Genomic DNA, 22,788 nt, shown 5'->3' on the forward strand with positions numbered 1-22,788 from the left:
TTTCCATATCTGAACTTTTTTATCCCATGTCTGAGTTTTACATTCATTTTGGCCATACAAGGCCTCGTAAGCTTTATCCATTTTACTATTTCTGTGAGTGAAAACCCTGGTGGCGTAGTGGTTAAGTGCTACGGCTGCTAACCAAAGGGTTGGCAGTTTGAATCCTCCAGGCGCTCCTTGGAAACTCTAGGGGGGCAGTTCTACCCTGTTCTATAGGGTCGCTATGAGTCAGAATCGACTTGATGGCACTAGGTTTGGTTTTTTTTTTGGTGAGTGAAAAGGAGTCCTTGGGTTACACAAATGGTTAATACTTGGCTGCTAGCCAAAAGATTGGTGGTTCAAGTCCATCAGAGGTGCCTTGGAAGAAAGGCCTGACAATCTACTTCTGAAAAATCAGCCATTGAAAACCCTATGGAGCGTAGTTGTACTCTGACATACATGGGATAGCAGTGAGTCTGAATCAACTTGAGGCAACTGATATAGGGGAAAAACAGTGTTTATTTGTTAACAATACCCTCTGATCAGCTAAGACTTTGTTGATGGTTGTGGCTAGCAAAGCTTTATTTACATAGTGTGGTATGTTTTTTCCTAAGTTTTCTGTCCTGTAGATATCCATGTAAATTCTTGTATGTGAATTTTTCAATTTAATATGCTCCAAAGGTAGGGTTTTTTTTTCTTTCTAAATTCTCCATTTGTCTTGGTATAACTCCAGCCTTAGAGGCTCCTGAATTGACCACTTCCCCAAGGGTTAAAAAAAAAAAAAAAAGGGTATAGCTGCCTTTAATATGCTTTCGGGACAGAGCTAAGTTGAAAAGCTGAGTTGAAAGGTAACTGTTTTATTTATTTATTGTACTGCAGGTTTTTCCAAATGAGTTGATCTGCAAAACATTTAAATTTCAAATTTATAAAAACATTTTGTAATTTTTTCTCTAATCATAACTATTAAAAAAGTGGGTGGATATTTTGCAGTTTGTTGATTAGAGAAGAGGATAGCAAAGCAGCTCTGCAACCTTCAATCCTAAAGCTTTAAAAAATGAGTTTAATTTTAATAAGTGTGACACCTGCAGTTGATTTAGCTGCAAATGAAACCAGTTAAACCTCCACTTGATCAAAGGTGGTTGGTGCTGGGTGCTGGAGTAGAAGCTGAACCTCCCGAAGTATATAGTTGTATCTGTGCTAATTACAGTAAGGCTATTTTACCATCTAGAAACTAGTTCACATAATTTTTCTCCAAGTGACAAAACTTAGGTACTGTCCAGTGACAACTAATATATTTTCCAAAACCCATAATTCTTTTGCCTAGGAAGCTATTTTGGATGAATATTTGTTTCTGCCAAGGTAGCAATGTATAATTAAGAGACTGAACTCTCCTTTTATATTTACAAGTACATTCCTGTATGGATTCCCCTCCTCCTCAAAAAGAAAACAAAAAAACCTATCGTACCCTACTCATATGTAAGGCTGCCATTTCTATTGCATCTTCCCAGAATTTACCTCTAGTTAATAAGATCTGCTTAAGGTCAGACAAATGCAATTGAATTTTGATTAAACTGTAAAGGAAGAATAGCAGCCAGATAATGTGAAAGCACTTTGTGTAACCGACAGTAATTTATACAAATCTCAGTGACAGATACTCAAGGCTGTACTTTCCAGGGCACAGACATAATTTGATTGCTGAAAATAAAAGGAAACAGACACTTTCTCTGCCTTTTCCAGCTCTGCCTCTACCCCTTCAGTCAAATAGGATATATTAGTGACCTTTATTTTTCCTTCCTATAAAATATTTTAGTAAGTATTAAGTCTTCTGGAGTCCCTGGGTGGTGCGACGGTTAATGTGCTCAGCTGCTAACTCAAAGGTTGGAAGTTTGAGTTTACCTAGAGGCACCTTGAAAGAAAGGCCTGGTAATCTACTTCTGAAAAATCATCTATTGAAAACCCCATGGTGCACAATTCTACTGTGACACGTGGGGTCGCCATGAGTTGGAATCTACTCAGTGGTTACTCTTTTTTAAGTCTTCTAGGCTCAGGGACACATTTACTGTGAAGTTAATGAAGCTTAAGTTTTAGATCCCCTCACTTGCATCGACCCCTTCTAAGGCCCTGGAATGAGTCTTAGCAATGTGTTCACCAGGTCATGTATTTTTCTACAGTTTGCAAAAGTACAATATTTTAACCGCAGTTCCTTAAGACCACTGTCTATCTCCACTTAGACTTTTGTTCCATCTCCTCTTTGTGTTGGGTGGTGTTGGAATGGCCATGGGCATTTTGATGATCCGGCTAAGGGGAGGTTGAGATGCGGATATGTTTAGTTTAGAATTTGGGATTAGTCGGATATATGTGGTTATTAGTTTTTGCCAGTGGGTGGTAAGCTTCAAAGAATACTCCTACCACCCACTGTGCCTACTCATTAATTGTCATGACTTGAAGGTGCAGGGCTCAGTGTAAAACCAATAAATGAGTGTTATCAATTCAGACAGTATTTAGATAAGCACTGCACAAGTAAACTTGAAATACCCTGAAATCTTACAGTTCCTTTATGAAAGGAATGCGATAGAATATTTCCCACATTTGACAACAGCCCTAAAAATTTACCAGTATCGAATTGTGATGTTGAAAAGAACGTTTCTAATCTATTACTAAAAAACGTTTTGATCTAGAGGAAAGACTAAATTCTCTTTATTTTCTCTATATAGAAAATGATTTTATGAAATTATTGTCAAATGAAGAGGCAAACAGTATGCAACCAGAAATGTAGGGAAAAATCATTATAGAGCTATAAAAAAGAAAAAAAGAAACCACACCCGTTGCTGTTAAGTTGGTTCTCACTTACAGTGACCGTATAGAACAGGGTAGAACTGCCTCATAGTGTTTCCAAGGCTGTAAATCATTATGGAAGCAGATTGCCACATCTTTCTCCCTTGGAGTGGCTGGTGGGTTCACACCCCTGACCCTTCAGTTAGCAGTTGAATGCTTAACTGCTGCACCACCAGGGCTTCTGTAGAGGTGTATCAAGCATTATGATAAAATTGTTATTTTTCTTTTTTATGGTATTTATCCAGCTTTAAAAATTTACGATTTTGTTATGTATTCAGAATACATATTTTCATTTGTACAGAATTTTGTTATTTACAGTTCTGTATTCTTTTTCCTAAAGAGGGGCCCTCAAATTAAGTTTCAGAAGCCACAAAACCTGGATTAAACCTCTTTCTAGGCACCATATAGAAAATTGTCTTTGTCCAAACATAACGTATAGTCAGGATGTAGCTCAACCCAATGATACACAAATTTTGATCACTTTTTAAAGTTAGTGTTAAGGTTTAAAATTTCTGGATCATAATTCCTGAGATCACAAGACTAATGTGCAGTCATTTAGAAACCAGATTTGTGGAAACCATTATTTCCACTAAGTCAAGGAGCTCTTGGGTAGTGTTTGAATTAAAACTCAGATATGGAGTAATATAATTGTGGTGCTAAATTGAATGAGGTTGTGTTATTGAAAAATACAACAGCGGAACGTATTTGAGCTTTAACAGAATATAATGAAAGAAAATAGTCAAGAAGTCTGTAATCTTGGGTATAGAAATTTATTTTCTTTTTCAGCTCCAGCATTTAAATACCCTTTCGAGAATTGTGTCAAATTGTGCTGTAAATTAGTGTCATATTTTTGTTTGTCCTGACAATGCCAACACTGTGAACTTTAAAGGGATTAAGCTGAAACTTAATTTAATCACCCAGTGGTCTGTTCAAGGGAAAGATAAAATGGGCAGATAATGTGAAGGCCTTTCTCTGGGATTGTTTGGCCTTTTTGAAAGTAGAAATATAAAAACAAATCTAATTAGATGTAAGTACTGAATGACTCCAAAGTTTAATGCCCTATTAATTAATTACTTTGCCCCTGAAACTTAACAGTGGTAACTTTCTGAGTGATTTCCCCCTTACTCAGATAAAGGCTGTGGTCTATTCACTTAATATAGAGTATTCTTTAAAAAAATGACTTCCTAGATGCTAGCAGTTACTTAATTCATTCTGTGTGTCAATAAATACATTCCCTGCCCCCTTAAAATTAACGATTTTTTATTATTAAAAAAGTAGCACATGCAAATAGTAAAATCTTCTTCCCAAAGACAACTAGTTATCAGTGTTATATATCCTTTCAGAAATAAACTGTGAATATAAAATTATTTATGTGCATGTATATCTGTAAGTATGTGTGTGTGTGTATCCTCTTTTCATATAAATGGAAGCATACTATACAATCGTTCTACACCTTGCTTTTTTCTCCTAAATGTATGTTAGATATTGTTCCATTATCAGTGCACAGATCTTAATCTAGTCTTTTTATTCTGGCGTAGCATTCAATTGTATGGCTGTATTATAATCTGTTTAAATAGTTCCCTTATCAGTGGACTTTATTTTTGTTTTCTAACTTTTTCCAAGGCAAATGATAGTGCATTGGACATTCTAATGCACTGTTTTTCAAACTGATGCTCTCTTACCAACACTATATCAGGACAATACAGGCTTTTTGATTATTATAAATTCCTAGGTAATAATAGTTCACCATAAAGATGTAAAATCAATTATTCAGAGAGGCTTAGATTTCTGATTTAGTTGAACTTTTTCCCAAATGTTAAAGAAGGGTCAAATCCAAGATAAAAAATCTAACAGTGGAGGAATGGTGTGGAGAGGGATTTTCAGTACTTCCTTTGTATACTTTGTATTTAATTTTTATAATGAAAAAGTAATCATGCATTAGTTGTATAATTTTTTAAAGCAAATTGAAAATATATTAGAAATGAAAATTCTTAGAAGCACTCACTTTAAAGATAGCTTACTTCATGGACAATAATACTACAACTAAAAAAAACTAATGAAATCTCTGCATCTTTTTCATCTTAAAATATTTGATTTTGAATTTTTGGATTGGTTTTAGGCTATCGTCTTAGTGTCACTTAGAATTATCTCTGGCTAGTTCATAAATTGGCTTAATAGTTTTAAGTGGTGACCTTTATTTAGGTTTGTCAAATAAGGTAAGTGTTAATAAAGCAATACTGCTCTAAATACTAACAACATTTTTTAACGAGATGGAAAAACTTATCATTAACTTTATATGGAAAGGGAAGAAGCCCTGGGTAAGTAAAGCACTATTGAAAAAGAAGAATAAAGTAGGAGGACTCGCACTACCTGATCTCAGAACCTACGATACAGCTACAGTAGTCATAACAGCCTGGTACTGGTACAATGACAGATACATTGAGCAATGGAACAGAATTGAGAACCCTGATGTAAATCCATCCACCTATGGTCACCTGATGTTTGACAAGGACCCAAAGTCCATCAAATGGGGGAAAAGACACTCTTTTTTAACAAATGGTACTGGCAAAACTGGATGTCCATCTGCAAAAAAAAAAAAAAAAGAAACAGGACCCATACCTCACACCATATACAAAAACTGACTCAAAATGGATCAAAGACCTAAATATGAAGCCAAAAACTGTGAAGTTCATAGAAGAAAAAATAGGATCAACACTAGAGGCCCTAATACATGGCATTAACAGGATACAAACCACAACCAACAACACACAGGCTCCAGAGGATAAGCTAGATAACTGGGATCTTGTAAAAATTAAACACTTAGGTTCATCAAAAGACTTCACCAAAAAAGTAAAAAGAGAACGTACAGACTGGGAAAAAAAAAATTTGGCTATTACAAATCAGGCAAAGGTCTAACCTCTAAAATCTACAAGAAAATCCAACACCTCTACAACAAAAAGATAGATAATCCAGTTAAAAAAAAATGGGCAAAGAAAATGAACAGACACTTCATCAGAGAAGATATTCAAGCGGCCGACAGACACGTGAGGAAATGCTCGTGATCTCTAGCCATTAGAGAAATGCAAATCAAAACCACAATGAGATACCATCTCACTATCTCATTCCGGCATTACTGGCACGAATCAATGAAGCAGGAAATAACGAATGTTGAAGAGGCTGCAGGGAGATTGGAACTCTTATGCACTGCTTGTGGGAATGCAAAATGATAGAACCATTTTGGAAAATGATATGGTGCTTCCTTAGAAAGCTAGAAATAGAAATACTGTATGATCCAGCAGTCCCACTCCTAGGAATATATCATAGAGAAATGAGTTGTCACATGAATAGACATATACACACCTGTGTTCATTGCAGCATTGTTCACAAAAGCAAAAAGATGGAAACAACCTAGATGCCCTTCAACAGATGAATGGATAAACAAACGGTGGTACGTACACACAATGGAGTATTACACAGTGCTAAAGAACAACACTGAATCTGTATCACATAACATGGATGCATCTGGAGGACATTATGCTGAGTGAAATAAGGCAATCACAAAAGGACAGATATTGTATGAGACCAGTACTGTAAAAACCCATGTAAAGGTTTGCATACAAAAAGAAGCAATCTTTGATGGTTATGAGGGAGGGGAGAGGTGGGAATCAAAGAACACATAATAGACAACAGATCAGTGGTAACTTTGGTGAAGGGTAAGACAGTATACAGTACTAGGGAAGCCAGCACAACCTGTACAAGGCAAGGTCATGGCAGCTCCATAGACACATCCAAACTCTCTGAGGGACTGAATTTCTGGGCTGAGGGCTGTGGGGACCATGGTCTCAGGGAACATCTAGCTCAACTGGCATAACAGTTCATAAAGAAAATGTTCTACATTCTACTTTGGTGAGTAGCGTCTGGGGTCTTCACAGCCTGTGAGCGGCCATCTAGGATACTCCACTGGTCTCACCCCTTCAGGAGCAAGAAAAATGAAGAAAACTAAAGGTATAAGGGCAAGATTAGTCCAGAGGACTAACGGACCACATCTACCATGGCCTCCATCAGATTGAGGCCAGTACAACTAGGTGGTGCCTGGCTACCACCACTGACTGCTCTAACAGAGCTGGAGAAAACTGTGGAATAAAATTTTAACTCATAAAGACCAGACTTTCTGGCCTGACAGGGACTGGAGAAACCCTGAGAGTATGGCCCTCGAGCACCATTTCAGCTCAGTAATGAGGTCACTCCTGAGGTTCTCCCTTCAGCCAAAGATTGAACAGGCCCATGGAACAAAACAAAACAAAAGAGGTGCATCAGCCCTGGGGCAGAGAATGAAAGGCAGAAGGGGACAGGAAAGCTGGTAATACGGAACCTAGGGTTGAGAAGGGAGAGTGTTGACATGTGGGGTTGTTAACCAATGTCATAGAACAATGTGTGTACTAAATGTTTGATGAGAAACTAGTTTGTCCTGTAAACCTTCTAAACCTTCATCTAAGGTACAATTTAAAAAAAAGGAGAAAAAAAATTGATTTTTGAATTTTTAGATTGGTTTTAGTCTATCATCTTAGTGTCACTTAGAATTATCTCTTGCTAGTTCATAAATTGGCTTAATAGTTTTAGGTGGTGACCTTTATTTAGGTTGGTCAAATAAGATAAGTGTTAATAGAGCTTGGTGGTTTCTTATGATATTTTAATTTTCAGTGTCCTATATTAAAAAAATATTAAAAGCACTGGTAGAGTATTATTCTATTAATATACACACAGTTGTTTCTTTCGATATTTAACAGTGGAATTTATATTGAGACAGTTCTTGTTAGGTGCCATCGAGTCGGGTCCGACTTATAGCCACCCTATGTACCACAGAACAAAGCATTGCCCGGTCCCACGCTATGCTCACAATCCTTGTTATACTTGAGCCCATTGTTGCAACCACTGTGTCAGTCCATCTTGCTGAAGGTCTTCCTCTTTTTCTGTGACCATGTACTTTACCAATCATGATGTCCTTCTCCAGGGAATGACCCCTCCTGACAACATGTCCAAAGTATGTAAGACGCAGTCTCACCATCCTTGCTTCTCAGGAGCATTCTGGTTGTACTTCTTCCAAAAGAGATTTCTTCATTCTTTTGGCAGTCCATGGTATATTCAGTATTCTTCACCAACATCACAATTCAAAGGCATCAATCCTTTCTATCGTTTTTTTTTTTTTTCCTATTCTGGAATAGTTTATGTAATCAAGAAATTATTTCTTTAAGGTTATCAAAACTACCCGACAAAAAATCACAACACTTCAGAAAAAGCTGATTTTTTTTCAGGGCTAGATATAGTTAATAGAATCTATTATATGTTATTCTTAATAGGTGTAATAATTAATTTAAATAAAATGTCATGATTAATGGTGAAGCAATAAAAGTGTTTTCATTGAAGGCAGGAATAAGACAAGGATTCCAGCTTTGAAACACATAAGTAGAAGTTACAAATAAGGAAGTTATTTCCTGTTTGCAGCATGGAAACATCATAGGATAATATGAATTCTTATTTTGTATAGTATTTTATAGTTTATTTACATATGTCTTATAAATAAAAGTTAGGCTAGAGCAGTAGAAAGTGTAGCAAACTTTCCAGTGACAGAGATTTATGCTTTTAAAATTAGAACAATTTCTCACTGGATATGTTAATAAATTGACATTTTTTAGAAAAAAAGTTAGTTCAAAACCAGGTCTTGTTTAAGAGATACTAGATACAATGTATTTACACCTAAAGAGAGTAGAATACCTATTCCAGATTTTTTCAAGGTTGGTACTTTATCAGAAAAAATGTAGCACCTAGAGCAGTACTGTCCAATAGGAAATTCTGTGATGTTGGAAATGTTCTATATCTGCCCTGTCCAGTATGGCAACCACTAGCCACATTGGCCATTGAACATTTTAATATATGTATAGATTTGTTTAACCATCACTATGATCAGGATGCAGTATAGTCCCATCAACCCAAAAAACTCTCTCATTCTTCCCCCTTGTAGTCACCCTTGTTGGATATGTCATAGCCAAAATTTTTTTCCCAGTTTGTAGGTTCTCTTTTGGTGAAGTCTTTTGATGAGCATAAATGTTTGTTAGGAGCTGCCCGTTATCTAGTTTCTCTTTTGGTGTTGGTGCATTGTTAGTTATAGTTTGTATTCTATTTATGTGCCCCTAGCGTTGTTCCTATTTTTTTTTCATGATCTTTATCATTTTAGGTTTTATATTTAGGGCTTTGAACCATTTTCAGTTAGTTTTTGTGTCTGGCGTGAGGTATGGGTCCTGTTTCTTTTTTTTTTACAGATGGATATTCAGTTTTGCCAGCACCATTTGTTAAAAAGACTGTCTTTCCCCCATTTAATGGAGTTTGGGTCTTTGTCAAAGATCAGGTGACCATAGGTGGATGGATTTATGTCTGGGTTATCAATTCTGTTCCATAGGTCTGTATGTCTGTCATTGTACCAGGCTGTTGTGACTACCATGACTGTGCAGTAGGTTCTGAGATCAGGTAATGTGAAGCCTCCTGCATTGCTCTTTTTCTTCAGTAATGCTTTGCTTATCCAGGGCCTCTTTCCTTTCCATAAAAAGCTGGTGATTAGTCATTTTATGGAATGCTGTTGGTATTTGGATCGGGATTGCATTATATCTATAGATTGCTTTGCATAGAATTGACATTTTCACAATGTTGAGTCCTCCTATTCATGAGAACGGTATGTTTTACCTTTTATGTAGGTCTCCTTTGGTTTATTGCAGTAGTGTCTTGTAGTTTTCCTTGTATAAGTCTTTTACGTCCCTGGTTAGATTTATTCCTAAGTGTTTTATTTTTTTTAGGGGCTATTATAAATGGTATTGTTTCCCTGATTTCCTTTTCCAAGTTCTATTTGTTGGTGTAAAGGAATTGCAACTGATTATTGCATGTTGATCCTACTACTCTGCTGAATCTTTCAATTAGTTCCAGTAGTTTTCTCGTGGAACCTTTGGGGTTCTCTTTGTATAGTATCATATCATCTGGAAATAGGGATAGTTTTACTTCTTCCTTTCCAATTTGTATTCCTTTTATTTCTTTCTCTTGTCTTATTTCTCTAGCTAGGACATCCAGCACAATTTTAAATAGGAGTGGTAATAAGGGCATCCTTGCTTTGTTCCTGTTTTCAGGGGGAATGCTTCAGCCTCTCTCTGTTGAGAATGTTGTCGACTATTGGTTTTATATAAAAAAAAAACCTCAAAACCATTGCCATTGAGTTGATTCTGACACATAGTGACCCTATAGGACCGAGTAGAACTGGCCCATAGGGTGTTTAAGGTGCGGCTGGTGAATTTGAACTGCTGACCTTTTGGTTAGTAGCCAAACGGTTAACCACTGCACCACCAGGGCTCCTCGGTTTTTAGATACCCTTTATTATGTTGATAAATTTCCTTCTATTCCTATTTTATTTAGAGTTTTTATCAGGAATGGGTGTTGGATTACCATTCTTATAGGTATATAAGATATCTTGTGTTTGTTTTGTAAAGAAAACAAGAAAGATGAAAACTAATAGAGAAACTCTTTACGTTGAATATTTGTTGCATCCTTTTTGAATGTGGTGTGGTGATTGATATTTTTAAGTCCTGTATCATATAATTTCACTAAACTGACTTCTGAAATTTCCTTCCAAAAGGTTTCACTGGAAGAAAAAAATGCAACTATTATTTATAATCCTAAACTACAGACTCCAAAGACTCTACAGGAAGCTATTAATGACATGGGCTTTGATGCCACTCTCCACAATCCTAACCCTCTCCCTGTTTTGACTGACACTGTATTTCTAAGTGTTAGTGCTTCATTTGCTCCGCCATGGGACTATATCCAAAGTACATTGCTCAAGACCAAGGGTGTGGCAGACATTAAAATTTCCCCTCAGCAAAGAACTGCTGTGGTGACAATAATCCCTTCTATAGTGAATGCCAGTCAGATAATAGAACTGGTTCCGGGTGTTAGTTTAGATATTGGAACTCTGGAGAAAAAGTCAGGAACTTGTGAAGATTACAGTATGGCTCAAGGAGGTGAAATCTTGCTGAAAATGAAGGTGGAAGGTATGACGTGCCACTCGTGCACTAGCACCATTGAAGGAAAAATTGGGAAACTGCAAGGTGTTCAGCGAATTAAAGGTAATATGTCCGGTTTTATTGGTTTGATTGTTTTGTAAGGCTTAGTTTTCTGTTTTGGCCTTTAAACTTTTTGCTTTCTTCTTAAGCATGGGTTTTGGATCCATGGAACTTGAATGCTCACTGCTTCATTGAAGTTTGAAGTACAGTAAAGTTAATGATTATAATTAAAGGTTACATGAGTGTCAGACTGAAGTTTAGCAGAAACGGCTGCTGGAATTGAATTCATAGAGTGCAAGTTTCTTAACACAACATGCCTGGGATGCTCTTTACCTCTAATTTATCTTTATTCAGGTATATGTAAACTTGGAGACCATAGCCACAGTGGTCATATCTTTTACTTTTCTTCAGTCTATGTCAATAATAAAAAGAGCCATCATAGTGCAGTGGTTAAGTGCTCGGGTGCTAACCAGAAGGTCAGCGGTTCGACCCACAAGCTGCTCTGTGGGAGAAAGATGTGGCGGTCTGCTTTTGTAAAGATTACAGCCTTGGAAACCCTATGGGGCAGTTCTACCCTGTCTTATAGGGTCACTATGAGTCAGAATCAACTCGACGGCAGTGGGTTTGGTTTTTTGGTATGTCAGTAATATTTTAACAAAAGTATATTAAGAAAGGATGATGAGAAGAATGAGAGAGAAACAAGTATTTATTATATTGATTTGGTGTACAGAATGTTTTCTTAAGTGGCCCAGGAGTAACTAAATTAAATGATTTTCTCTATTTTTATCTAGTCTCTCTGGACAACCAAGAAGCTACCATTATTTATCAACCTCATCTCATCACAGCAGAGGAAATAAAAAAGCAGATTGAAGCTGTGGGCTTTTCAGCATTCATCAAAAAGCAGCCCAAATACCTTACATTGGGAGCTATTGATGTAGAACGTCTAAAGAACACGCCCGTCAGATACTCAGAAGGATCAGAGCAAAGGAGTCCATCATATACCAATGATTCAACAGCCACTTTTATCATAAATGGCATGCATTGTAAATCATGTGTGTCAAATATTGAAAGTGCTTTATCTACACTCCAATATGTAAGCAGCATAGCAATTTCTTTAGAGAATAGGTCTGCCACTGTAAAATACAATGCAAGCTTAGTCACTCCAGAAACCCTGAGAAAGGCTATAGAGGCAGTATCACCAGGGCAATACAGTGTTAGTATTACAAGTGATGTTGAGAGTACCCCAAGCTCTCCTTTCAGCTCGTATCATCAACAAATTCCTTTGAACATAGTTAGCCAACCTCTGACTCAAGAAACTGTGATAAACATTGGTGGCATGACTTGTAATTCTTGTGTGCAGTCTATTGAGGGTGTCATATCAGAAAAGGCAGGTGTAAAATCCATACGAGTCTCCCTTGCAAATAGCAGTGGCGTTATTGAATATGATCCCCTGCTAAACTCTCCAGAAACCTTGAGAGAAGCAATAGAAAACATGGGATTTGATGCTACCTTGCCAGGTAATTACTACTTTTTTCTTTGATTCCTCTAACACTCATTTATTTATACTTTGCTGATTCCGTTGGCTTTCATCATAGAAAAATGAATTATAGATACTCCAATTTTACTTTTTGGAAATAAGTCCTATGGAGATAGTCATCTGTATACAAAGATACATAAGAATACAAAGATTGCATTATTATTTATAATATTTAAAAATCTAGAAACAATAAATAAATCATGGTTAATTCCTATGATGAAATACTATGAAGCCATAAAAAACTGTATCATTAAAAGATACTTAATGCCATGACAGGATTCCCTGGGCGGTACAAACAGTTAAGTGCTTGACTGCTAGCTGAAAGGTTGGCAGTTCAAACCTGCCCAGAGGTGCCTTGGAAGACAGGCATGGAGATCTGCTGCTGAAAGGTCACAGCCCTTGAAAACCCTATAGAGCAGTTCTACTCTGCACACATGGGGCTGCCATGTTGGAATCGACTTGACAGCAACTAACAGCAACGCCATGGGAAAGTGCCAGATACATATTGTCAAAGTGAAAAAAAAAGTAAAAAAGCTGTAGATACGGTATGATAAAAAATTTATAAAAATATGGATATAAATATATACCATCAATATAATATTTATGTATTACGAATAAACAAAATTCCTGACAGGACACAAACCAAAATTTTAACAATGGTTTTCTTTGGGTAGGAGCCCTGGTGGCGCAGTGGTTAAAGCACTCAGCTGGTAACTAAAAGTTCAGTGGTTTGAACCCACCAATCACTCCATGGGAGAAGGATGTGGCAGTTCTGCTTCCATAAAGATTACAACTTTGAAAACCCTATGGGGCAGTTTTACTCTGTCATATGGTCACTGAGTCGAAATTGACTTGGCAGCAGTGGGTTTTGTGTTAATCTTTGGGTGGTAGGATAAGGGTGATTTTTGTTTCCATTGTACTTTCCTGTGTATTCCATGGTTTTTTTTTAACAAGTATTTTTTATATATATATATGTATTTGTTTATATAATAGGAGGAATTAAATATTATTTTACAAAGAAAAAAGATAGAAATAAAAAGAATGATTTTAACCATGGTTTTAAATTGAGGCATTTAAATTGAACTGGCTCCAGAACTGACCCAAAGTATATATTCAGTGGATTTTACCTATGTGAACTTGATTTGAACTAGAATTGATCCCAGCCTTGAATTAAACTGAAAAATACTATAATAAGATTTCTTTTTTTAAAATAATTTTTATTGTGCTTTAAGTGAAAGTCTACAAATCAAGTCAGTCTCTCACACAAAAACCCATATACACCTTGCTACACACTCCCAATTACACTCCCCCTGAGACAGCCTGCTCTCTCCCTCCACTCTCTCTTTTTGTGTCCTTTTTGCCAGCTTCTAACGCCCTCCACCCTCTCATCCCCCCTCCAGGCAGGAGATGCCAACCTAGTCTCAAGTGTCCACCTGGTCCAAGAAGCTCAGTCCTCACCAGCATCCCTCTCCAACCCGTTGTCCAGTCCAATCCATGTCTGAAGAGTTGGCTTTAAGAATGGTTCCTGTCCTGGGCTAACAGAAGGTCTGGGGGCCATGACCACTGTGGTCCTTCCAGTCTCAGTCAGACCATTAAGTCTGGTCTTATGAGAATTTGGTGTCTGCATCCCACTGCTCTCCTGTTCCCTCAGGGGTTCTCTGTTGTATTCCCTGTCAGGGCAGTCATTGGTTGTAGCCGGGCACGATCTAGTTCTTCTGGTCTCAGGATGATGTAGTCTCTGGTTCATGTGGCCCTTTCTGTCTCTTGGGTTCGTAATCACCTTGTGTCCTTCTAAAATTTCTTGCTTTAAATAATGGTTGAAAGTTATGTAACTAATTACAGTAGATTTTCCCAATGCAATACGTCCTTTGATTTCCTAACTACTGTTTCCATGGGTGTTGATTATGGATCCAAGTAAAATGAAATCCTTGACAACTTCAGTCTTTTCTCCATTTGTCATGATGTAGCTTATTGATCCAGTTGTGAGGATATTTATTTTATTTATGTTGAGATGCAGTCCATACTGAAGGCTGTGGTCTTTGATCTTCATCAATAAGTGCTTCAAGTCCTCTTCACTTTCAGCAAGCAAGGTTGTGTCATCTGCATATAACAGGTTGTTAATGAGTCTTCCCCGAATCCTAATGCCACGTTCTTCTTCATATAGCCCAGCTTCTCTGATTATTTGCTCAGAATACAGATTGAATAAGTGTGGTAAAGGATACAGCCCTAAAGCACAGCTTTCCTGACTTTAAACCATGCATTATCCCTGTCGTAGTCATCTAGTGCTGCTTAACAGAAATACCACAAGTGGATGGCTTTAACAAAGAGAAGTTTATTCTCTCATAGTCCAGTAGGCTAGAAGTCCAAATTCAGGGCACCGGTTCCAGGGGAAGGCTTTCTCTCTCTGTCGTCTCTGGAGGAAGGTCCTTGTCATCAGTCTTCCCTTTGTCTGGGAGCATCTCAGAGCAGAAACCTCAGGTACAAAGGACATGCTCTGCTCCCAGCTCTACTTTCTTGGTGGTATGAGGTTCCCCTGTCTCTCTGCTCACTTCTCTCTTTTATGTCTCAAAGAGATTGGCTTAAGACACTATCTAATCTTGTAGACCTCATCATTATAACTGCCACTAATCCATCTCATTATTTCATAGTGATAGGGTTTATAACACATAGGAAAATCACATTAGATGACAAAATGGTAAACAGCCATACAATACTGGGAATCATGACCTAGTCAAGTTGACAGATATTTTTGGGGGACACAATTCAATCCATGACAATCCCCTTGTTCCTTTCAAATGACTGCCTCTTGATCTATGTACAGGTTCCTCCTGAGCACAATTAATGTTCTGGAATTCCTATTCTTTGCAATGTTATCCATAATTCGTTATGATCCACACAGCCGAATGCCTTTGCATAGTCAGTAAAACATAGGTAAACATCTTTCTGGTATCTTTTGCTTTCGGCCAGGATCCATCTGACATCAGCAATAATATCCCTTGTTCTACGTCCTCTTCTGAATCCAGCTCAAATTTCTGGCACTTCCCTGTCAATCTGCAATGATACCTAACTCACAATTCTAACTCACAAAAAAAGACCAGACTTACTGACCTGATAGGGACTGGAGACACCCCGAGAGTATGGCCCCTGGATGCACTTTTAACTCAGTACTGAAGTCACTCCTGAGGTTCATCCTTCAGCCCAAGATTAGATAGGCCCATTAAACAAAACGAGACTAAAGGGGCACAGCAGCCCAGGGGCAAGGACTAGAAGGCAGGAGGGAACAGGAAAACTGGTAATAGGGAACCCAAGGTTGAGAAGGGAGAGTGTTGACATGTTGTGGGGTTGTCATAAAACAATATGTGTACTAACTGTTCAATGAGAAACTAGTTTGTTTTGTAAACCTTCATCTAAAGTACAATAATAAAAAATGTAAAAAAAAAAATCCTCTTCTTTAGTGTCGTAAAATCCAACTCTGCTATGCAGGGATTCCTTTGTCAAATAGATCTGATCCAGTTTTTGTCCAAGGTGAAGAAAGAACAAGTTATGTAGGTTAGTGGAAATTTTAACATCACCTGTTGTTTCTCCTGTTCCCTATAGGAGAGGAGAATATCTTTAGCTTCTTTTTGTAGCTTCATGGGTACACAATAGAGAATAATTCTGCCTTCGTGGGAGGCGATGAATACTGCAATGGATAAACAAAAAAAGACATTTTTTGAGACTGCAGGGAAGTTTCTAGGATAATAGGAGCTTCCCATTCTTCCACAGTCCACAAACATTTTAAGTAGAGATTCTCTGATTACTCCTTTGCTCAAAATGAACCTTACTGCTAACTTACTCCTTGTCTCTTTTTCCATTGTCCACAAAGACCTTTTTATATTTAAAAGGTACTATATATTTTTTTTATATATATTAGTGTTAAAAATTCAAATAGTACAGAAGTTTCTGTAGAAAGAAAATTTGCTTGTTTCTCTGTCATTCTATTCCTGCCTTAACCTCACTCTCCAGAAGTAGCCACAGTTAATAAATAGTTTGGTATGTAGCCTCCCAGGCTTTCTTGTGTTCTCATAATACATGCATACAAAAAAATTTAAATGACATCTCACTGCAGTACTGTTTTACAAATTGCATTTTGTCCCATGTAATATATCCCAAATTGCTTTATGTCAGTATGCAAATTATTAACATGATGATAAAAATTCATTGCAAAAATATAAGGTATCCATTAACAAACTACTCTCTGCGGAGAATGGGAAGATATTGGCTGGAAGAACTTGATATAACTGAAGTTTTACTTATTCAGTTTAGCTCAGATTTTCCTGGGAACTGGGGTGGGTAGTATTGAAATTGGAAGTCATTGCCTGGAAATTGTAAAGATAACATATAGCTGAAGGCTTAAGTAGGTCCTTGCTGGTTTTGAATGAATGGATTGACAGTACCTAGAGGTGTGGATTGTGATGAATAACAAGGATGTAGCTGGAGAATGATCAATATTGCAAATGAAAAGAATCTTCTTTTCCTTTCCACTAGATGTGAATGAGCCATCTGTATTAATAACTCAGCCCTCATTGGAAATGCCACTTTTGGCTTCAGCCAATGAATTTTATGCTAAAACGATGACATCAGTTCATGACAAGGAGGAGGCAAAGACTTCTAAGTGTTATGTACAGGTCACTGGCATGACTTGTGCTTCCTGTGTAGCAAACATTGAACGAAATTTAAGACGAGAAGAAGGTGAGAAATCCTTAAAGCCTGTTTTTAATGCACTGGTTTAGGGATTCTGTCCTTTTTGTTCTCTTACGTGTTTTGTAACCATATTTATGATTCTTGCCAAGGCCTCATAAAGATATCAGCAATGTGCAGGACAACGCTGATTTCCTGACAGTCAGTTTTTGTTAGTGCTATGTTCCCTTAGATAAAGATCCTATCTGTTTTATGTCACGATCACATTTTAACAGTAATGAAATTTGCGGGAAAATAGCAAAAGGAAGTACACAAAATTACTGTTCTTTATGGACCTAGATTGGATGGATTTTAAGAAATATAAATTTTCTAATAAAGCTATGCTTAAAATTAATAACGAGAATCCCTAGCAGAGCCCTGGTGGCGCAGTGGTTAAGAGCACGGCTGCTAACCAAAAGGTCGGCAGTTCAAATCCACCAGCCACTCCTTGGAATCCCTATGTGGCAGGTCTGCTGTGTCCTATAGGGTGGCTATGAGTTGGAATTGACTTGACTGCAATGGATTTTATGGGTTAGAATCCCTAAGAGTTTCACTATTACCATACCAGGACCAAGTATCAAACCAAAACCAAAATTTATGAATTACATCGTGCTTTTGGAGTAAAGATATTCAAAAGTTGCTTAATATCGTATACACGTTTTAATTTTAGGTTATAAAATCTACAACACTTTTTATTGTTACGCTTAAACATTTTAGACTATAAATTTTTCACTCATAGACCTTACGATATAGCGTGATGGATTTGTTAACCATACAGATATGTGATTATGTTTAATAAGACCAAGTCATAGTTTTAGTACTTTGGCAGCCCTAGCCTCAGGTGTCTTAATGATATAAACTGTTGTCACAAGGACTGAGTAAGTAAGTAAGGATTAATATAAGTTTATCCTTATTATTGGGGAAATGACTCAAAGTGCGTGTTGAAAATAATACAGACCTACGGCCAGTAGCATCACTTTATATATGAAGGCATGAACATTATAACAAAATGTATGGCAGACAGGGCCATCTTCAGTTCAGTATTATCTTGTCCACATTCTGTCATTTCTGCATATTTCATTTCAGCCTGTATTATTTCTAATTGGAATGCAGTCAAGACTAAAGCTTATGTTACCTTTTGTTTAAGTTAAAAAAAAAAAAAGAGAGAGAGGGGTTGCCAAGCAAAGTAAAGCTTGCGGGGTTCCTATTTAATTTGAGAGCCAACTATTTTCAGGATATTCAGAAATAACCTGTTTAATGAGACAAGCAATGCCTATGCCAATTATGAATCTTTTTTTTTTTAACCCATTGAGCTCATTCTCCCAATTATTCCCCTCTGCCACCTCTTAGGGAGTCCCTGGGTGGTGCAAACAGTTAAATGCTCAACTACTAACTAAAAGGTTGGCAGTTTGAACACACCCAGAGGTGTCTCAGAAGGCAGGCCTGGCAATCTGCTTCTGAAAGGTCACAGCCTCGAAAACCCCATGGAGCACAATTCTACTTTGCAACACATGGGGTTGCCATGAGTTGGAATCGACTCAACAACAACTGGTTTTACCACCTTTTATCCTAATTAGGAATACTCTTAGCCTAGCTTAGGTCACTACATTCATTTTTTTTTTTAAACTAGGTAGCACTGGTCTTCCCTCAATTAAGTCTGCATTATATTTCTAAAAATGAATAGAAAGTCCTAATTACAGTTTAGAGTAAGAATTTTAAAAAATTATCTATAGTTTATATAAATATTAAACTTATAATTTTGAAATTTAAAATTCAGATTTTCTCTTCTATTTCTGTGTATTTGGCTGTTGATTACATTCAACTGAAACAAAAAAGTTTTTTTCTACTTTCTCTATACCTGTCTGTTATTGCTGACATTTTCCCGAGGGCTGATCACCTGTATTATTTGGTACCCACAAAGCCGAGAAAGTAGAAAACTTTATATAGAAAACTTAGACTATATTAGGTACTTTTTTAAAATTAAAAGCTATTATTAAATTAATATATGGTCATTTTTTCTTATTTATCAAACTCTAGAGCTGCCTACAGTCTGTTGATCCCCATTCCCTGTCAGGTAGCCACCAAATGCCACAGATTCCTAGAAAGCTACTATTTCTGCTATGAGAAATTTATTTTTCTCCTGGCAATGACAATAATAGCTGGTCTTTAGAAGTGGGACTGTTGTTGACAGAAGGTTTACCCAGATAACAGCATGACTGCTATAAAATGAATTATTTTGTTCTATTAACAAATTATGTGGGACTTTTTTCCCCTAGAAATAAGAGCTTTTTAGATTAGTGTGCACCAGAATTTTAAGAAATGATTATTATTTGATTACAATATAGTGTCTATGTTGGTACATTCTTGGATATTTTGCTACAGTTGCAATAACTGATTTCCTACGTTCATGAGTTCCTTTCTCTAGGACTGTTACTAGCTTCTAAAATTTAGAAGATAAGGTCTCAACCAATTGAAGTTCATGAGCCTTAATTAGATCCCAATTCAAACAACCTGTTAAACTAATAAGCAGTTATAAGAAAAAAAAAAGTTATAAGACAATCGTGGAAATGTGAATACGGCCTGGATATTTGATAATATTAAGGAATTATTTTATTCTAGGTGTGACAATGGTATTACGTTTTTTTAAGAGAAGAATCTTTGTCTTTTAAAGAGATAAATTTAAGTATTTATACATGAAATTATATGATGTCTGGGATTTGCTTCAAAATAATTTGTGTAGAGGGCAGTGTGTGGAATGGGTAGGAATATAGATGAAACAAGATTACCCAGGTCTTATTGATAATTGTTGAAGCTGGGTAATGGGCACATCAAATGTTTTATGCTGGTCTCTCTTTTTTATATATAAATGAAATTTTCTATAATCAATGTTCTTTTAAAAACAAGGCCCCCTTTTCAAATAGCTTGGTTTCGGTTCAAGGCTTATATAAGAGTTAAGTAATGAATTTCTCCAGATTCACTTTAATAATTTCACATTTAAATGAAAAATGCTAAAAACTAATTATAAAATTACCCTTTTTATAAAGAATAGTGTTATCTGTATGATTTTTCTTATCCGTGGCCGTAGGAATATATTCTGTACTCGTAGCCCTGATGGCTGGCAAGGCAGAAGTAAGATATAATCCTGCTGTTGTACAACCTCTGATGATAGCAGAGTTCATCCGAGAGCTTGGATTTGGAGCCACCGTGATAGAAAATGCTGATGAAGGGGATGGTGTTTTGGAACTTGTTGTAAGTAAGATTTTTATGTGTTATTAATAAAAATTCCAGGAAAAAGTTGGTGAGGTTTCTTAGCAGAGTTCCAAAGATAATTAAAGTTTAGAAAATAAGACATATAAATATATAAGGATAATTAATGAAACTGGAAAATGGAAGGATAAGATGTGATTTATTAGTGGTCTTCAAGAGTAGAATGTAAAAGGTAATTGTCATATCTCTATCAAGAACAAAAATATAACTCATTTTGAATGAATAAATGAAAATCAACTTTTAACACATAGCGTGATTCCCACCTAGTAGCATATAAAAGAATGAATTCTAGATGCGTTAAAGACTTATACCAGGTGTAAAGTATATTGACTTAAAATAATCATTCTCTGTAACCCAGCAAATCAACTGCTAAGATTCTGTCCCATAAAAATATGTATGTAATCAGGAGTAAGACAAGGATGTCCACTCTCACCACCGCTGTTCAACATTGTACTGGAAGTCCTAGCCAGAACAGTTAGGCAAGAGAAAAAAATTATCAAAATTGGGAAGGAGGAAAGAAAACTTTCCCTTTTCTCAATGACATGATCTTATGTATAGAAATCCTCAGACATTCTACAAGAAAGCTATTAGAGTTAATAAATGAATCAGCAAAATGACAGGGTACAATGTCAGCACACAAAAATCAGCCAGGTTTCTGTCTACCAGCAATGAGCAAGCTGAAAAGGAAATTAAGGAAACAATACCATTTACAATAGCATCTAAAAGAATAAATAAAAAAATCCATTGCTGTCACGTCAATTCTGACTCATAGCAACCCTACAGGACAGAGTAGAACTACCCCATAGGGTTCCCAAGGAGCGGCTGATGGATTCCAACTGCCAGCCTTTTGGTTAGCAGCCGAGTGCTTAACCACTGTACCACCAGGGCTCCTAGTAACAAATTTAACCAGCGAAGTAAAAGAATTGTTCGCTGAAAATTATAAAGCATTACTAAAAGAAATTGAAGAAGGCCTAAATAAATATAAGGACATTCCGTGTTCATGGATTGAAAGGCTTAATATAGTTAAGATGTCAACACTACCCAAAGCAATCTATTAATTCAATGCAATACCAATGAAAATTCTAACAGCCTTCTTTGCAGAAATGGAAAAGCCAGTCTTCAAATTTATATGAAAGGGCAAGGGACCCTGAGTAGCCAAATAAGTCTTGAAGAAGAATCAAGTAGGAGAACTCACACTTACTGATATCAAAATACTAAAAAGCTACGGTAAACAAAACAGTCTGGTACTGGTATAATGATAGACATATCAATGTAATAAAATTGATAATCTAGAAATAAACGCATACATCTATGGACAATTAATTTTTTACAAAGATGCTAAGTCTATCCAATGGTTGAAAGAATAGCGTCTTTAATATATGGTGCTGGGAATACTGGATTTCCACATGCAAGAGAATTAGAGAGGATCTATACTTTTTTTTTTTATACCTCACACAGTACACAAAACCCAATTCAAAATGAATCAGGGACCTAAATGTGAGAACTAAAGGACTTGAATAGACATTTCACCATAGAGGATGTTCAAATGGCCACCAAAAACATGAAAAGGCGCTGAACATCGTTAGCTATTAACAAAAACCAAACCCAGTGCTGTCGAGTCGATTCCGACTCATAGCGACCCTATAGGACAGAGTAGAACTGCCCCATAGAGTTTCCAAGAAGCACCTGGTGGATTCGAACTGCTGACCCTTTGGTTAGTAGCTGTAGCACTTAACCACTGCGCCACCAGGGTTTCCTCATTAGCTATTCCCAGAAACCCAGTGCCGTCGAGTTGATTCCGACTCATAGCGACCCTATCATTAGCTACTAGAGAGATACAAATCAAAACCACAATGAAATACCATTTTACTCCCAGTAGAATGGTTAAAGGAGCCCTGGTGGCACAGTGGTTAAGCACTTGGCTGCTAACCAGAAGGTTGGCAGTTCGAACTCATCTGCTGCTCCATGGGAGAAAGATGTGGCATCTTGCTTCCATAAAGATTTACAGTCTTGGAAACCCTGTGGGGGCAGTTCTTCTCTGTCCTGTAGGGTTGCTGTGAGTCAGAATCAACTCAGTGGTAATGTGTTTTTTGGGTTTTTAGGATGGTTAAGATAGAAAAGGAAAATAACAAATGTTGGCGAGGATATGGGGAAAAATATAGAAGTTGTCAAGGATTTCATTTTACTTAGACCCACAACCAATGCTTATGGAAGCAGAAGTCAAGAAATCAAACAACGTACTGCATTGGGCAGCTTTGCTGCAAAAGAACTTTTTAAAGTGTTAAAAAGCAAAGATGTCATTTTAAGGACTAAGATGCACCTGACCCACGCCATGATATTTTCATTCACCTC

The 22,788-nt window shown here is 36.9% G+C and overlaps 1 protein-coding gene across 6 annotated transcripts in view; it reads left to right on the top strand.

Annotated features, from left to right (window-relative positions):
• The window catches only part of ATP7A (ATPase copper transporting alpha), a 212,110-nt gene that overhangs the window by 84,241 nt on the left and 105,081 nt on the right, over positions 1–22,788 (top strand). For all 6 annotated transcript variants that reach the window (XM_064278581.1, XM_064278577.1, XM_064278578.1 and 3 more), the window contains 4 exons: positions 10,487–10,976; positions 11,705–12,430; positions 16,978–17,181; positions 20,255–20,418. In XM_064278581.1, the coding sequence (XP_064134651.1) occupies positions 10,487–10,976; positions 11,705–12,430; positions 16,978–17,181; positions 20,255–20,418 (1,584 nt within the window). The remainder of the gene's footprint in view (positions 1–10,486; positions 10,977–11,704; positions 12,431–16,977; positions 17,182–20,254; positions 20,419–22,788) is intronic.

The sequence above is a fragment of the Loxodonta africana genome, chromosome X (genome assembly GCF_030014295.1).
Source record: "Loxodonta africana isolate mLoxAfr1 chromosome X, mLoxAfr1.hap2, whole genome shotgun sequence".
NCBI lineage: Eukaryota > Metazoa > Chordata > Mammalia > Proboscidea > Elephantidae > Loxodonta > Loxodonta africana.